This window comes from Schistocerca cancellata, chromosome 5 (genome assembly GCF_023864275.1).
Source record: "Schistocerca cancellata isolate TAMUIC-IGC-003103 chromosome 5, iqSchCanc2.1, whole genome shotgun sequence".
In the NCBI taxonomy this organism is placed as follows: domain Eukaryota; kingdom Metazoa; phylum Arthropoda; class Insecta; order Orthoptera; family Acrididae; genus Schistocerca; species Schistocerca cancellata.
This window is the reverse complement of record NC_064630.1, coordinates 339,497,140-339,516,460: the sequence shown is the minus strand read 5'-3', so window position 1 is coordinate 339,516,460 and position 19,321 is coordinate 339,497,140. Positions and strand designations below refer to the sequence as shown.

General features: G+C 38.0%; 1 protein-coding gene across 1 annotated transcript in view; it reads right to left on the bottom strand.

Moving 5' to 3' along the window:
- LOC126188932 (cadherin-23-like) overlaps positions 1-19,321 on the bottom strand; it is a 514,643-nt gene that overhangs the window by 119,955 nt on the left and 375,367 nt on the right. Inside the window, exons 18-19 of the mRNA XM_049930652.1 lie at positions 12,006-12,170; positions 9,353-9,595 (exon numbers count right to left, since the gene is read on the bottom strand). Of these exons, the coding sequence (XP_049786609.1) occupies positions 9,353-9,595; positions 12,006-12,170 (408 nt within the window). The remainder of the gene's footprint in view (positions 1-9,352; positions 9,596-12,005; positions 12,171-19,321) is intronic.

Sequence of the window (19,321 nt, the reverse complement as noted above, 5' to 3'; positions counted from 1 at the left end):
CTTCGTCATCTGCAGAGCTAGTTGGCATATAAACTTGTACTACTGTAGTAGGTGTGGGCTTCGTATCTATCTTGGCCACAATAACGCGTTCACTATGCTGTTTGTAGTAGCTTACCCGCATTCCTATTCATTATTAAACCTACTCCTGCATTACCCCTATTTGACTTTGTGTTTATAACTCTGTAGTCACCTGACCAGAAGTCTTGTTCCTCCTGCCACCGAACTTCACAAATTCCCGCTATATCTAACTTTAACCTATCCATTTCCCTTTTTAAATTTTCTAACCTACCTGCCCGATTAAGGGATCTGACATTCCACGCTCCATTCTGTAGGATGCCAGTTTTCTTTCTCCTGATAACGACATCCTCTTGAGTAGTCCCCGCCCGGAGATCCGAATGGGGGACTATTTTACCCCGGAATATTTTACCCAAGAGGATGCCATCATCATTTAATCATACAGTAAAGCTGCATGCCCTCAGGAAAAATTATGGCCATAGTTTCCCCTTGCTTTCATCTGTTCGCAGTACCAGCACAGCAAGGCCGTTTTGGTTATTGTTACAAGGCCAGATCAGTCATTCATCCAGACTGTTGCCCTTGCAACTACTGAAAAGGCTGCTGCCCCTCTTCAGGAACCACACGTTTGTCTGGCCTCTCAACAGATACCCCTCCATTGTGGTTGTACCTACGGTACGGCTATCTGTATCGCTGAGGCACGCAAGCCTCCCCACAAACAGCAAGGTCCATGGTTCATGGGGGGGTGACCTAACTTATAAGTTGTCAATTCAACTAAAATATCTACTGATTACAGTTAGTAACAACTTAAACTGGAACAGTTATATATATATATATATGGTTATAATAGAAGGAAACATTCCACGAAGGAAAAATATATACCTAAAAACAAAGATGATGTGACTTACCCAATGAAAGTGCTGGCAGGTCGACAGACACACGAACATACACACAAAATTCAAGCTTTCGCAACAAACTGTTGCCTCATCAGGAAAGAGGGAAGGAGAGGGAAAGACGAAAGGATGTGGGTTTTCGTCTTTCCCTCTCCTTCCCTCTTTCCTGATGAGGCAACAGTTTGTTGCGAAAGCTTGAATTTTGTGTGTATGTTTGTGTTAGTTTGTGTGTCTGTCGACCTGCCAGCACTTTCATTGGGTAAGTCACATCATCTTTGTTTTTAGGTGTGTGTGTATATATATATATATATATATATATATATATATATATATATATATATATATATATATATATATATATATATATATATATATATATATATATATGAGGGTAATCCCAAAAGTAAGGTCTCCTTTTTTTTTTTAAGTACATAGACCTGTTTATGTCTACAATGGTTTACATCAGTTTACAGCTTCAACAGTTAGCTATTTTTTGACATAATCACCATTTCTGTCAATACATTTTTGTAGACTCTGTGGCAGTTTTTGTATGCCCATGTCAACCCAGCTCGCTGCCATGCTGTTCAGAAAGTTATGAACCTTGTTGCTTGGCCTCAGGTGTAAAGTGGTATGCCCAGGTTTCGTCACCCGTGACTATTGAGTCCAGAAAGTTGTCCTGTTCAGTCCAAGGTGGTAAAGAAATGCGTGGGAAGCATCAATTCATTGTCGCATGTGGTCCCCAACCAGCATGTGTGGCACCCATCTTGCGCACACCTTCCAGTAGTTCAAGGTTTCTGTTAAAATTCTGTGAGCTGTGCTTCGGGAAACCTCAGGAGGCAATGTGCAGAGATCAATCAGGGTGATCGGCTCATCTTCGCGCATGCTTTGCTCAACCTTCAACACTGTCTCCTCAGAAATTGACTGTCTTCCACTCATTCATTCATCGTGAATTTCAGTCTGACCAGCTGCAAACTCTCTACACCACTTACGAACATATTTGACATCCATGCATGACTCACCATACACTTCCATCAATTGGTGATGGATTTCAATCGACGCAGTGCCCTTTGCGTTCAAAAACCGAATAACTGCATCAATTTTTCACTTGGTGGTAAGCTCCATTCTCAACAGCTGCCAAGCCAAGACTGAGCACCTCAGCATGGCGTGCGCATGTTCACACAGAACGTGTGAAGCACTCTTCATAACAGTGTGACCAACTGCCACACAAACAGAGTTCTGTACTTATAAAAAAAATGGGAGACCTTCCTTTTGGGATTACTCTCGTAAAATGCTATAGGGAAAGTGAATTAAGGTCTGTGTTTATTTGGCAGAACACTTAGAAGGTGAAAAAATCCATTAAAGAAACTCTTTACACTACGGATGTCCATCATCTTCTATTGAACTGCTGCACAATACAAGATCCTTATGAGATAGGATTGATAGAATACATTGAGAAGGGATGAAGAAGGAGAGCTCATTTTGTGTTATCATCAAATAATTGTAATATACAGGAGAGTATGTATGATAACAGGGTGTGTACTTGAACAAGGAAAAAAGTTCTCAGACTTCCCTGTTAAAAATACATGTTTCCCAGGGTGCTAATACACATTTTCCTGGATGAAACTGCACTTTCTCCATGTTAACTGATAGTATACTTTCCCTCAGAACTGTAAAACTTAAAAATCCTATGAATGGTAAAGGTTTTATACAGCAGTGCAGAACTTCCTGGCACTTTAGGCAATGAAACACAGCAAAACAATAATGTGTTTTGGAAAGATCTTTGATGTGCAACGTGTACACTGTATATTTTGATGTTATCAAAGTATAAATATGAATGCCACCAAACACAGCACGTTAGTTTCCGAAGCAATGAAATCGAAATTATGATGCGCTTTTGACAGCCTATCATAGCACATGCCACATTATCTCCCCGTCAAACGACAGCAGATATATAGACCATAGGACACATGATATAGACAGCCAATAGCAACATCACTGTTAAGTAGCATGAACACACAAATAGGAAAAGTTCATGGTTTAAATTAATGTACATATAGTATAGCTACAAGAAAAGCTAAGCTTTCACATACAATATTGGTCTTTTTTCCATGTGTCACCCTTTATAATATATCAATACAAATGTGCCAGTAAAATTTTAAATGATGAGAAATTTTTCTAAATGGCTGGTCCTCAAAGTGTTAAGTTTTGAATGAGAGTCAAATGCTCTGTGATTTAAGAAATTCATAGCTGTCTCACATGTAACATAGTTCATCTTACACATAAGAAAATTTACTTTGAAAGTAACACTTCTCAAACCACCATTTGCAATATTTTCCCTTGAACTTTTAGAAATGCAGACAGTTGTGATGTCATGCTCACCGAAAGCAGTTTGTTGTTATGACGTACTGCATAGGCTTTGTCCTAAAGTCCTTGACTCATTTTGCTGTTGGTGGACATTTATGTGGGCATTATGCTTTGTTGTTATAAATGGCACATTTTCTTTGCAACTTAAGTTTTATATTGATGTTTTTCTCTCATTTATGTTCTATTGGTGCAGTATTATTTTTTAGTAGTGGGCTAAAGTAAAATTCTTTGTTAGCGTATCACTTCTTACCAGTCAAATTACAAAAATGTAACTCAAAACTGTAACAATGAAAAATTCCCGGAATTCTAAAAAATTCCCAGGTTTTTCCCAGTTTTCTCTTGGGTAAAAAATTCCATGTTTTTCCCAGATTTTCCAGTTGTCCCAGGGCATATACACCCTGGATAAGTGAGCTGAAATGTCAGTTGTTAAAAAACAGCATTTTTTATTGTGGTGAAATGTTTTCACCAAGTTTCAATCAATAATTTTCTGCTCATAATGCAGAAACATTTTGGTGCCTCCCTCTTACATAGGGAAGAAAAAACCATCATAATCAAATCAGAGCTTGCACTGAAATATTTAGTTCTTCATTTTACCCATGCTCTATTAGAGATTTGGACAATAAAGATATTATGCGGAAGTGATGTCATGTACCGTTTTTTAGTACTTAAATGTGAATTGCCTCCTTGTACGTATATAAAACTATACTTTATGTCACAAAAGATAGTGCAGAGTGGACTACAAATGCTAGTGCACACACCCGCAACACATGGAAGAAGAATGACATAAGAAGCATACCCCCTTGACTAACAATGCTTGAAAAAGGATCACAATACTCAGGTATCAAACTACTAAGAAATTTGCCTAAAAATCTGTGTGACAATAAATATGACACTAAGTTTCCAAAGAGGCTAAAAGACCATCTGGTGGGAAAGGAATTTGACAGTGTTGATGAGTACTGCCCACATAAAATTTGTAAATGTTGTTAATTATAATCAATTATTTTAGAATAGTTAGGAAGTACATGATAATGAAGGCTTCTGTATTTTTGATGGGCCCTATATTACATATAAGTTCATTGTACACCATGTAATCCTACAGGAAGAAATTAAATTAAATTCAAGTCAGTGATCTGATGAACCACCTATTAGTAGTAGTAATTTAATCATGCAAGGATTATTTTACAAGGGTACAAGGTTCATCAGCTTAATGAAATGAAAACAAAGTCACATATACAGACATAGGGAAATACACATACAAAATGAGGAAAGGAAAGGTTGTCAATTGTGATCTTACTGAAGGAACCTTGCTGGAATTTGCCTAAAGTGATTTAGAAAATAACACATAAAATCTAAATCAGGATGGCTGGACACAACATGAGGCCATTGTTTTAAAAAATGCACAATTTCATTTTGTTACATCTAATAGATAATTCCCTTTTTTAGCATACACATCTGAAACAAGTTAGGTTAATGATATCACAAATAATTGTACCATGCTCATTTTCTCAGCACTTACCAATGCATACACCACTCACAATTTCAGGTGACTTAAGGACCTGCTACTGTGCCCTTTGTTACTTCTTCATATCTTCCTCATACCTGCCATGAAAACATGTGTGTCCCCTCATGATGAATGAGATACTTAACTCAGAAGGATTGTTAGACATCAGTATTACACACAATCAATTTTGGGTGTATGAACACTGTACAGGATACAGTGTCACTAGGCTTGTTACTCTCTGACACTTTGTATCCATCACTGGCAGGATGCAACACAAAGGTACATGCACATGCATACATGCAGCTGCTGTAATATGGTTCAAGTACAGATGAGGATGACAGTCTCATCCCAACCATAGCAGCCAAGAATGCACCACTGTTGCAAGCTTTGCAGAATACACACAGCATGTGCAGGTGAGTAATGTAAACTATTTCAGTTACTCTCTTTTTCAACTGACACCTTTTTAAAGATTTCATGTTTCATTTGGTTTGATGCTGCCCACCATTTTTTCCTGTATTGTACTAATCTTGTCAACTCTATGTAATTGCTACACCTAATATCGTGAATGATCTACCTTTCATATCCATTATAGCTTTGTCTGTCCCTACTATTATTCCTCTATTACTTTTCCTAGTGCCAAGTGTTCTAACCCCTGGTACACTAGCCGATCTCCCACTGGCCTGTCCTTTCTTTAGGTAAGCGTCTTCCGTAGACTTCTTTCCGTGTCTTAATGAAACAATGGAAAGTCCACGACAGACTTACAATACATCAGACACATGCTGCCAGAGTTGGTAGTCACGTGTGTGTGAGGTGTGATTGCTTGTGTGAATGAATGGTGTGTGTTTCTCTTTTCCTGACAAAGGCAGCAGTGAAGAGCTTATGTGTAAGTGTCCTTTCATTGTGCCTTTCTGCAACTTAATGTGTCATCTCTGTAGTAAGTAGCAATCTATCTTTTCCACCTTGTTAATAATATGGGATTGCTACTCCAATATAGATGAGGCAATTAGTCACAAACAGGCACAAAGGAGAAGAATACTATAAATATTTTCAGCTTTCAGACAAAGTCAGAAGTATGTCTTTCACACATTTGCATAACAACAACTTACACACACATGGCCACTGTCACTGGGCCCAAAGGCATAACTCTGTCTGCATCTGATGTGAGCAGTAATCCAACTGGGATGAGTAGTGGGTACTACCCATCCCAGTTGGACTGCTGCTGCATCTGATATAAGCAGCAGTGTGACTGCAGTAGGTACTACTACCCGTTGTTGTTGCGGTCTTCGGTCCTGAGACTGGTTTGATGTAGCTCTCCTTGCCACTCTATCCTGTGCAAGCTACATCCTTCTGAATCTGCTTGGTGTATTCATCTCTTGGTCTCCCTCTACGATTTTTACCTTCCACGCTGCCCTCCAATACTAAATTGGTGATCCCTTGATGCCTCAGAACATGTCCTACCAACCGAGCCCTTCTTCTAGTCAAGTTGTGCCACAAACTTCTCTTCTCCCCAATCCTATTCAATACTTCCTCATTAGTTATGTGATCTACCCATCTAATCTTCAGCATTCTTCTGTAGCACCACATTTCGAAAGCTTCTATTCTCTTCTTGTCCAAACTATTTATCGTCCATGTTTCACTTCCATACATCGCTACACTCCATACAAATACTTTCAGAAATGACTTCCTGACACTCGATGTTAACAAATTTCTCTTCTTCAGAAATGCTTCCCTTGCCATTGCCAGTCTACATTTTATATCCTCTCTACTTCGACCATCACCAGTTATTTTGCTCCCCAAATAGCAAAACTCCTTTACTACTTTAAGTGTCTCATTTCCTAATCTAATTCCCGCAGCATCACCCGCCGTAATTTGACTACATTCCATTACCCTCGTTTTGCTTTTGTTGATGTTCATCTTATATCCTCCTTTGAAGACACTGTCCATGTCGTTCAGCTGCTCTTCCAAGTCCTTTGCTGTCTCTGACAATTACAATGTCATCGGCGAACCTCAACGTTTTAATTTCTTCTCCATGGAATTTAATACCTACTCCGAATTTTTCTTTTGTTTCCTTCGCTGCTTGCTCAATATAGAGATTGAATAACATTGGGGAGAGGCTACAACCCTGTCTCATGCCCTTCCCAACCACTGCTTCTCTCTGATGTCCCTCGACTCTTATAACTGCCATCTGGTTTCTGTACAAATTGTAAATAGCTTTTCGCTCCCTTTATTTTACCCCTGCCACCTTCAGAATTTGAAAGAGAGTATTCCAGTCAACATTGTCAAAAGCTTTCTCTAAGTCTACAAATGCTAGAAACGTAGGTTTGCCTTTCCTTAGTCTAGCTTCTAAGGTAAGTCATAGGGTCAGTATTGACTCACGTGTTCTGATATTTCTACGGAATCCAAACTGATCTTCCCCAAGGTTGGCTTCTACTAGTTTTTCCCAACCCATCTATATTCCTACTCATATCAGACTAGCTTTGTGCCTGGAGACAGTGGCCATATAGGTATGAGTTGTGAGAATGTGTGAGAGTACCACACTTCTGAGGAAGAACTTTGTCGAAAGCTGAAAATATTTCTAGTACTCTTTTTCATTGTGCACTTACCTGGAAGGCCATGTTAAAGCACTGCTTTCAGGATGGGGAGGGATACAAGCCCAGATTGAATCCATCTGGCAAATAAACAGTGAGTGTTGGTGTGCCAGCCAGCTTGGATGTGGTTTTCAGGTGGTATACCACTTCCCACTAACTGAATACTGGGCTGGTACCCAAGTCCCACCTCAATATAATGAATGCAATTCAGAAACATTTAAAAAACTTTCACTCAGTTTCACATGAATAACAGTAGATGCAGAAGGTTGCGGTATGTACACACATTCTATCCCGAGGAGGAAGAGAGGTGAGGTGGGGTGGGGTGGGGGTGGGGGTGGGGTGGGGTGGGGGGGTGGGGGGGGGAAGTGGGTGACACAAGAAAAGATACTTGGCTGCCCCTTAAAAATTAACCCTGCCAAATCTGTAAAATAACCATACTGATCCTGCACTAATTTGGGACAAAGGTGCAAAAAAAGAAAAGAAGATTCTTTTTCACTATACGTATCTGCGACTCTGCCTCCTCTATGTGTTGAGTAGCAATCTGTCCTTTGTATATTGTTCTTTTTATTGCTCATACTTTTATCCACCCATGTAATTCTTGACTTTTTCAATAGCAGCAGATTTCAAATACTTTCAGTTTTCTCTTTTACACATGTCAGTGCTTTACTGGTACTGCACAATTTTCACCATTTTGACTGAGATAAACTGATGCTGCAGTGTTCACCTTCAGTGCACTAGTGTAGATGATGTCACAGAATCAACTAAGTAAAAAATCCATGAAATTTGCAAATCAACATTTGTGATTTACTGTTATCATCAAAGAATAGTTTACCCCAAATTTCAGTATACATCAATGCGAATAACAGTTTTCGAATTTGTTAGTGACTATTATATCAAAATGTTGGGAAACCAGTAATTTTTACCACAGGTATTCTGTTGCCTTAATAGAAATATCATTTTGTGTGCTAATTACTTCGGCACATAAACATATGAAAAAAATGGCATCCCTTAGGGAAATGGCAGCAAGTTACAGAAAGGAACACCAGATGCAATCAGTGTGTATGCCTGGGGATGTCATTCAGTTGAGGGCAGAGGGTGCAACTATCTGCAGAGTTTGGTGCACGTTGGAAAAAATTATGCCTGTCATCTGAGCTCTGAGGTAATTTCTTGACTATATCTGCAACTGACAGAGAAGGCTGAGAAGACCAACTTTGCACATGGGAGTTTCAATGAAGCTCACAATTTGCAGCATTGGCCCCAGAATTAATTTTGCCCCCCTGGTTCTGAGTCAAGTGAAAGAACTGAACCAGAGACTTCCTGGACTTTCCTCACAGGGTTGAGAAATGTAGAGTCCCCGTAAAATGTGGTAGCTTGATTGTGAGTGGGGTGCAAGCAAGGGTTTTTATCTTATATGACTCTCCATCCAGGTAATGACAGCTGTAGCAGACCTGGAAGTATTACTTTAAGATCCAAAGGAATGCCCCCCCCCCCCCCCCCCCCCCACACACACACACACAGGTGAATATTAAAATTATAGTAGTTAAATGTTGATTCTTCGTGGTTAGTTGGCAAAGCATTCACAACAAAGTGCTAGGGCTTGAGGTACTCCTGAAAAGGTAGTGAAGTTCACATAATACTAGATACAGAAAGGTGAAGTTGATAGCAGTGAGATTTTTGGGGAAAAGTTCAGACAGAATCATATGTGAATGGTGTAATGAATGAACATGTCACCTATCATTTTGACAGTCTAGATTCTTGAGTCATCATCAGTATGACCGCTGAGTTTTGAAGCAGTGGTCTCAATGGGAGAGAGACACTCCGTCTGACCATGCAAATGAAACCATAGACAAGATGACTTAAAACTAGTTCTTAATGTAAACATATTTTTGTTATTCCCATACATATAAGGTGGCATGCAACATGGCTGCTTCAGTACCTTCACTAGCTTCAGAATAAAGCAATGAAAAATGGAAAATAATTGTTACTTGTCTTACCTATTGGAGCATCTTCTCTGACTGAAATGCTTGTTACATCTCCAACAAAATATGGATTGTTGTCATTTTCATCTAGTATCTGAATGAATACATCAGCAAGACTTGATCGCGGTGGCACACCAGAATCAGTTGCTTTCACTGTAAAGTTGAGCCAAGGAGTCTGTTCACGATCAATCTTGTTTGCCACAACTATCTCTCCAGTCTCTGGGTCAAGGTAGACTAGACTTGTGCTTTTGTGTGGTCCTAGAGCATACATTTATTAACTGTTATTTCATATTAGAAGAGTAATCTTTGTTAATGAGTATAATAAGAAAATGTGTTCAGCAAAACACCACTCCCTTAAAAAAACATATGAAAAAGTATTGGGCAATACTGGCAAATCTTGGCCTCATCAGTATACATTTATAAAAGTACTGTTATTTCCAATATTTTGCTGTAAGCCAAATCTTGAAACAGAATAAGAAAGGAATTTCATATTACAGTGAACACTGATTTTACAACATTTACGAGGGTCCAATTTTTGAGACATAATGTGTAAAATTTTCTTTCAGTAATAGTAAATTAGGAACTATATGTGAGAAAATTTTAAATGAGTAAATTGAACTCTTTATTTAATAGAAGAAATGGCAGGTATGCAAGGAATGAATGAACCATAGTTTGTATAGGCGTTTGGCTGCGTTGGTCACATCAGTTCAGAATTTGAACATATTGTGCTAAGGATATGTTATACAAAGAGAATGAACTGATTGCTAATGCTCCTGTTCATACCTCCTTTACATGAGCAGTCCTGAAGAACATGAGCAGTTAGACTGAGCTAAATAAGACTATGGGTACTAAGGTGAACTCACATTTGCGAAGAGAGGAGATCAAATTACCATTGAGCCTTCTAGATTTAGATTTTTCTAGTTTCCCTGTCTCAGTTAAGGCAGCTGCTAGGATGGTTGCTTGAAAAGGACACAGCTGATTGGCTCCCCCACCCTTGTCCAATCTAAGGTTATACTCCAACTATAATGTCCTTGTCATCAATGAGAAAACAACTCTTATCTCTCTTCCTCTTCCAGCAGTATCTTTATTTTATCTTCAATAAAAAAGGATGCAAGGTATTACTGAACCATTGATTTTTTACTTTGATATGACATTGTTAAAATAATCATCAGGTTTTCAATATTACTGTTTGACTGTTAAAGATGTGCTTGCTGTATTGAACACTGACTCTTAATTCTATAATATGGCTTCCTACACTGAGTACCTTGCATTCAGCCTACTGCTTACAAGAGTGGCCTGCCCCAACATATGTTGGACATTTCTGTAGCGATGGCAGTGGCAACTTTTATAACTCACTTCCAAGACAAACTAAATACTGTAGGTGTAAAATGATTCAGACAGTTAATTACGGTACTGACTTTGAAGTTTCTCAATAAACAAATTATTGTATTGAAAAATTATAGAGTTGTTAAAAATGGCTGTCCTCAATAAAAATTATGCCTTCATTAGCAGTGTTCAACATGATTTCAGCAGTTTTTCAAATAAGTGGCATGTTGGCTATTCAAGTGTTCTTTCTTTGCACCCCATGATAATACCTGCTATCATGCATTCATTCCTTGCTGTACTAACACAGTAAATGATTAAATCTTCCAATAGTGTCATGGCTCATTTTTTGTCATATGTCACTGCCAGTGAGAGACATGGATTTTTCATATCACAATTTATTTTATTGTGTTTTTGTAATGTAAAGTATAATGGTACATTATGCAGTAACAGGAGATATACTGACCATTTTTGAATGACACTCTCACAACAGCATTCTGTGAACCACAGTAATAATTTGTTTGCTCTTTTTTGGTTGTGAGACCCATTTGGTGACTTCATGTATGGTGTTTCCTTACTTGTAATAGACTGAGTTTCATTGTTCTGTTTAGCAGTTTATCAAAGGACTTCTTAAATTTTGAACAACATTTTGAGCACCAAAGTAGACAAATGTCTCCAACTGAATTATCCTTGGAGTGCATCACCCCATATATTTCTGGAGCACTGACTATGATGACTAATTAAAAGTAATGTATGAAAATAATGTTGCAAATCAAAAATGTACAGTTTATCCTGTTCACCTGCTAGTACAGTAATTGGCCATAGACAGTTCAAGACATAGATGGATGTGTGATAGATGAGTTATTGTAACAATATACTTCATGAACATGAGGACAGTAAATTGTTTCTAGGCAGGCTATGAGGCCAAAGCATAGAGTTTCTAAATACTTTTTGCTGATATACAAATAATTCTATACTGGTATTGGAGATGTATTGTGAATTTACTAGCACAGTAATTCATTTGTACAGAAGGTTCCAAAACAGAAACCAACTGTTCACATTCTGTGTACCTGTACTGTACCTATTTCTACATGAGGACTTCAGCATTGGCAAAGTTTTATTTTAATTTTGTTTCTTATTTACCCCTACTCCCTAAAAAATTGAGATATTTCACTTTTTTCCTATGCAGCTGATGGTGTTTAATAAATTTTCTTTGTTTGGTAAAGTCACGAAACAAAGTACAACACATAATGATAAGTTGCATGTTTTGCATTCATACCTGATTTCTTGCTACATGATGTTCTTGTGTATAATATTTAACTATTAACTAAGAACTCAGCATTACCTTCTAGTGAGTAAGTTATTGTACGATTCTTGTCAGGGTCATCAGCCACAACATTAATGATGGTCATCCCATTTTTGCTGTTTTCAGTAATGGACCTTCTGTAATAAGGCCTTCTGAATTTTGGATTGTTATCGTTTTCATCCTCAACCAGCACTGTCAGTACAGCTGAAAAAATATAACTCCTAGTTATGAAAATGTAGATATAAATATAAAAAAATCAATATGGAATCGGAAATACAAAACTCATGGATATTTGTTGATCACCTGATATTTCAATGTATATTTTTCTGAAGCAAAGATCAAGAATCAAGAATTTTATTCATCACATATCGTTTTACAGTGATATTGGTTTTGTCATACAGGATGTTGTAGTACATACACAATAATAAACTAAACTAGTGTCAATACATTATAGTACACATTTTAAGCATGGCAGTGTACCAAATTACACTAGGATAGTTTCTAAAAGTTAGTGCAATAAACTGTACTATAATATAGTATTGTATAATATAGAATACCTTGAACATAGTGCATTGTGTATTGTATGTACTATGTAAGTACACATGAGTAACCATAGCACATAATAATAAGTTAACTACAGAAAACTTTTAAATGCTAATATCCTCCTCAGGCATCTCAAAGAATTCTTTAATATCATAAAATGGATGATCTGACAGCCAGCTCTACCACTTAATTTAAAAAAATTATATCCATAGACTGAATATGAACTGGCAGTTTATTGAACACTTTGAGTGGGTTTTTCTTTGTGGGAATTTCCTGTCTTGCTAATCTGTAGCATGGTATGTCTAAATTACCCTTCGCTCTGGTGTCATGTTCTTGTATTTCCCCTCTGGCAATCAATTCTGAAATATTATTTTTAATATAGAGTACAGACACATAAATATATAAATTTATAAGTGTCAGTATTTGGAGCCTCTTGATGTGAGGGGAGTGTCCCCACATAATCAGACCATATGAAATATGTGACTGAATAGCCTAAAGTATGTCACCCTAAGGTACTCCAAGCTCACTACCTCCCTCAGTTTCAAGATAAGGTATGCCACACAAGAAATTTTTTCACATACGTTATTGACATGTTCCTCCCAATACAGTTTTGAGTCAATGTGAATACCTAAGAGTTTTAATGACTTCTTGCCTACTTCATTAGATATTCCCATGAAAAGTTGTTGGGTTTTATCAGGATGCACAGCAGCTTATTGGCTGAAAAGCAATCGAGGGCCTTATCCAGTGTTTCTTTTGTTACACTATCCAGATCTGAAATGCTCTTATGTATGGTAAGTAGTGTTGAATCGTCAGCATAACATACGACAGGGTGGGCTATGTTTTCAGGTAAATCATTGATAGCTACAATGAAGAAGAAGGGTCCAAGGATAGACTCTTGGGGTATACCTGTGCTGATTTCCATTGTGGAAGAATTTAAATTTCTGACTGAAACAAATTGTTTTCAGTTACTTAAATAAGAACTTATCACAGTTAAAGTGCTCCCTCTCACCCCACAAAACTCTAGTTTCATCACTAGTACATCAACAGGAATGCAATCAAAAACTTTGCTTAGGCCAGATAATACCAGCGATACCATGTTACTGTTTTCAAAAGTTGTGAATGTATGGTCAGTGATTTCCAAGATGCCCCCTGTTGTGTTTTTCTCCTTGCAAAAACCAAACTGACTGCAACATAGGATATTGTGGTTTTCAAAGAAGCTGCTTATTTGTGTGAAAACTGAGTCCAAGATGGTGGCGCCTGTGGACGAACTGGTAAATCGCACAGTAAATATCAGTAAATTGTCTGCTATGTGAAAAAAGTATTAAAGTTGTCAGAACATGTGTAGTGACACATAAATGATATCATTCATGTTGCTTCATGGAAGCAAATCTTAGTAAAAATTCGTGTGATTGCGAAACTGAATGCAATGGTCCTGAAGCTGCCTTAGAAATGTGTAATGCAAGACTCAAAATAAGTGTAAGAGAAGAACTACAAAATGACTTAACTAAAGCCAGACAATATGCTGAAGTACTGAAAAGTTTGATTCAGTATGTGGACATACCGACAGAGACACAAAGCTGTGAACAGTAGTGTGTGTTTATTAGGCCTAAGAAATGCTCTCACCCTGTGTTAAATACACATGTTCATCATGTTCCACAAATGTACAAATAAGAGGCATGAAATTCAGACAGTCAAAAGCCAGGAGAAAAAAATTTTAGTGCTGCGGGAAACTGCTAATATGCATCTATTGATCAAAAAAGTGCCTGTTGCAACTCATTACTGTTATATCTTGTTAAACATAAACATGGTTTTAACACAATATGTGACAACAAGGAAAGGAAGACAGAAAAACAAACAGTGAAGGAAAAAGAAGAAATTTACATTCTATCAACGAGTCATGGAAAGGGACTAGCTACAACTATATTTGATATTCAGTCAGACTATAAAGTCACTGGAATTACAAAACCTGAAGCTCCTTTATGGGAAGTGCTGAAAAACTGTGAAACTGCAGTAAAAGGTGATGTGAACTGTGTTGTAATTGGAGGAGATAACGATGTGTATAAAAATGAGAGTAGCCTTGCTCCTAAAGCACTGAAAGAATCACTAGGAAAAATGTCACAAGTGAAAGTATTTGTTGTACGCATTCCTCATAGACATGACTTAACTGAAAACTCATGTGTAAATAGTGAAATCATTGCAACAAATCAAAAACTCACAAAGGTCTGCAGCAGTTTTGTGCACATAACCTTCATTGAGACAACCAGCTCTGTCAGAGAGCGTTTTACAAAACACGGACTGCAAAGAAATCAGCTAGGCAAGAAAGAGCTGGCCAAAGAAATTCTCCAAGCAATAAAAGCAGTAGGGGTAGACATGCGCAAAAAACTTGCACTACCTGCAATAGGTTCATTGCCAATGACAGAACAAATGGAGAATGCACTAACAGCACATGAGGGAGAAACAACTCTGGCTACATCTCTAGAAGAAATTAGGTCTACATCAGCATCAGAATGGGAACCATCATTGTTACCACTGGCATCATCAGAAGCAATAGCAGAAAATGTATCAGCTATAGAAACACCTCCACACACCGCAGCAGAAGTTACACCAATAACAATAACTACATCCTGCCAAAAGGAGGGAAGAGAACTAGCAGTATCGAATGTTGTGGGTAAGCGGAAAACAGTGCCTCCTCTCTGTCTATATGATTTTTTAGTGGAACACAGCAAGACAAAGAAGCCCATAAAATAGGGAGTGTAAAAGGTATTATAGCTCCTAACTAAACTGTTCATTCTAAAGACAATAACAATTCTGATCTTAAAATTTGCTACCTGAATATTCCAGGAGTAAAATAAAAAGGATTTATTGTAAATAATTTTGGACTAGAGAACAAATTTGATATGTTTTATCTGAGTGAACATTGGGCAACAGAGAGTGAACTTTCAGCTATCAAATTTGATAACTATAAAATAGCAAATGGTTACTGTAGAAAAGTGCATAAAAGGGGTGGTGTGGTATTGAATACTAACCAGTCACTCAGCCACTCTATTGATAGGTTGGATCTAGACTATTTGTGTGATGAACAGAATTTTGGAGCCACTGGTATAGTTAGTGACAATTTTAAGATACTGATAACAGCCTTATACAGAACACCTAAGGGTAACATTAGTGTATTTTTAGAAAAACTGGATATCTTGTTAGAGGTATTTAGAGAGACAGAATGGTTACATTATGATATAGTAATAGGTGAAGATTTGAATGCAGATTTTGATGTAACAACAGCCAAACATAGTGTCACTGTGCTCAAAAATCTTCTAAGTCAGTACAATCTGTACTTTATCAACAACAGACCCACAAGAGATGAAGTATGTCTTGACAATATCTTTGTCTGTTTCAATACTACAGAAGAATCATGTGATGTGACAGTATTCCCATTCTCAGATCATGATTCTGTATCATTAAATTACATAAGCAGGTTCTGTACTGATAAGAATGACTTTGATGTCTGTCCCAAAAAAGGTAATCACTAGATTGGTCACAAATGATAAAATTGGCAGGTTTTGTAAGTCCCTTACTAACAGAGATTGGTTTAGCCAATGGTCTGGTGACACAAATTATAGTCCATGTAAAGAACTGCCAGCAAAACTAATATTTGAAAGGTTTTTCAAAGCATTTTTGACACAATATAAAGACTGCATTCCAATAAAGAAATGCAAAATAACCAATGAAGGCTCCAAAGGTAAGGGTTTTACAAACAAAACCCATGATGTACTGCACAATTAGCAAATCTGAAAAACCAAGTTATGTTGTTGCACAGTAAACATAAAAATCTGAAGATCAACCATGCCAGATCAGCCTATGTTCAATGTAGAAATAAGTTCAAAAAAGCCATTGTGGGAACCAACAGAGCACACAACTTCAGCGGTATTGAGAATTCCACAAATAAATGCAAAGCTGCATGGAAACTAATAAATAATGTTACTAAAGATGAAAGAAATAAAAAAAATCAGTATATGCCCTCAGAAATTCAATGATTTCTTCATTAAATCAGTACAAGAAGTAGGGAATGCTATCACCAAACCTGTCATTAGCTCATCTGAGATTCTTTCAAAAAAGTCTGTAATCTACTAATAAATACAAGTATGTTTACCTTCCCACCTAGTCTCATCCTAAAAATAGTTAAACATCTGAAATCATTTGAGAGTGTAGACATATATATTTCTTGTAACATTCTAAAAAAAAGTAATAGATTGTATTGTGTATCCTTTAACAGACTGCATAAATAAGTGTATATCTGAGGGATATTTTCCCGATGAGCTAAAAGTGTCTAGGTTAGTCCAAAAATATAAAAAAGGAGATACTGACTCACCTTCAAGTTACAGACCAATTTCCACAGTCCCAGCCCTCTCTAACTGTTATTCGTGTACTTTGAAAATGCAGGAATAATTAGTGAATCACAGTATGGTTTTAGGAAAAACTTGTCAACTGTTAATGCTACAGACTCAGTAGTCAAACACATACATCAAGTGTTTGAGGATAAAGGATATGCTCAAGTCACCTTTTGTGATCTAAATAAGGCTTTTGACTGTGTAGAGCATAAAATACTCCTAGAAAAATGGATTACTACAGCATTGGAAGTAACAGCCTTAAACCATTAAAATCATACTGCAAGAAAGTTGTTTGTGTAGGTAAAGAAAAACCCAGTACTGAATTAGTTAAAATAGGTGTACCACAGGGATCTGTACTGGGGTCTTTTATGTTCCTAATAATGAGTAATGATCTGCCATCATTCATCAAGTCCATGACAGTACTATATGCAGACGATACAACTTTCCTTCATTGTACTAATGATTTCAGTAGCCTCAACGCTTGTGTTGCAGACACACTGGCTCAAGAATCCTATTGGTTTAAAGCAAATGGCTTCCTACTGAATGATAACAAAATGCAGCAGATGTCCAAAAAAAAAAAAAAAAAAAAAAAAACAAGCCTCCATCAGATGATCCTAGCTGTGTTAAGTTTTTAGGGGTATACATAGATGAAAAATTATCCTGGGGTCAACATGTACAATATATCAGTGGTAAATTGTCTAGAGTGATGTATTTCCAATGGCAACTTATGGACTGTGTACCTCAAAATTATGTTAAAATGTCGTATTTTGCATTTCCCAAAGTATCTTAACATATGGTATTATCTTATGGGGGAACTCAAGTTCTATGTGTGACATCCTAATGCTACAAAAGAAAACCATTAGGATAATTACTGGTTCTCCATATAAAGCACATTGCAAACCACTGTTCTGTGAACAAAAAATCGTGACTGTAATAAACCTATATATTTACTATGAATACAACAGAGGGAAACATTCCACGTGGGAAAAATATATCTAAAAACAAAGATTCTGTAACTTACCAAACGAAAACGTTGCTACATTGATAGAGACAATAAAAAAAAAAACACAAACACACACACAAATTTCTAGCTTTTGCTTCATCAGGAAAGAGGGAAGGAGAGGGAAAGATGAAAGGATGTGGGTTTTAAGGGAGAGGGTAAGGAGTCATTCCAATCCCGAGAGCGGGAAGACTTACCTAGGGGGGAAAAAGGGACAGGTATACACTCGCACATACACACATATCAATCCCCACATATACAGACACAAGCAGACATATGAAAAAACAAAGAGTTTGGGCAGAGATGTTAGTCCAGGCGGAAGTACAGAGGCAAAGATGTTATTGAATGACAGGTGAGGTATGAGCGGCGTCAACTTGAAATTAGCTGAGGTTGAGGCCTGCTGAGTAACGGGATGAGAGGATATACTGAAGGGCAAGTTCTCATCTCTGGAGTTCTGATAGGTTGGTGTCAGTGGGAAGTATCCAGATAACGTGGACAGTGTAACACTGTGCCAAGATGAGCTGGCCATGCACCAAGGCATGTTTAGCCACAGGGTGATCCTCATTACCAACAAACACTGTCTGCTTGTGTCCATTCATGTGAATTGACAGTTTGTTGCTGGTCATTCCCACATAGACAGCTTCACAGTGTAGGCAGGTCACTTGGTAAATCACATGGGTGCTTTCACATGTGGCTCTGCCTTTGATCGTGTACACCTTCCGGGTTACAGGACTGGAGTAGGTGGTGGTGGGAGGGTGCATGGGACAGGTTTTACACTGGGGGCGGTTACAAGCGTAGGAGCCAGAGGGTAGGGAAGGTGGTTTGGGGATTTCATAGGGATGAACCAAGAGGTTACAAAGGCTAGGTGGATGGTGGAAAAACACTCTTGGTGGAGTGGGGAGGATTTAATGAAGGATGGATCTCATTTCAGGGCAGGATTTGAGGAATTTGTATCCCTGCTAGAGAGACACATTCAGAGTCTGATCCAGTACCGGAAAGTATCCGGTCACAAGTGGGGCACTTTTGGGGTTCTTCTGTGGGAGGTTCTGGGTTTGTGGGGATGAGGAAGTGGCTCTGGTTATATGCTTCTATTCCAGGATGGGAGGGTAGTTGCGGGATGCGAAAGCTGTTTTCAGGTTGTTGGTGTAATGGTTCAGGGATTCGTGACTGGAGCAGATTCGTTTGCCACGACGACCTAGGCTGTAGGGAAGGGACCGTTTGATATGGAATGGGTAGCAGCTGTCATAATGGAGGTACTGTTGCTTGTTGGTGGGTTTGATGTGGATGGATGTGTGAAGCTGGCCATTGGACAGATGGAGGTCAATGTCGAGGAAAGTGGCATGGGATTTGGAGTAGGACCAGGTGAATCTAATGGAACCAAAGGAGTTGAGGTTGGAGAGGAAATTCTGGATTTCTTCTTCACTGTG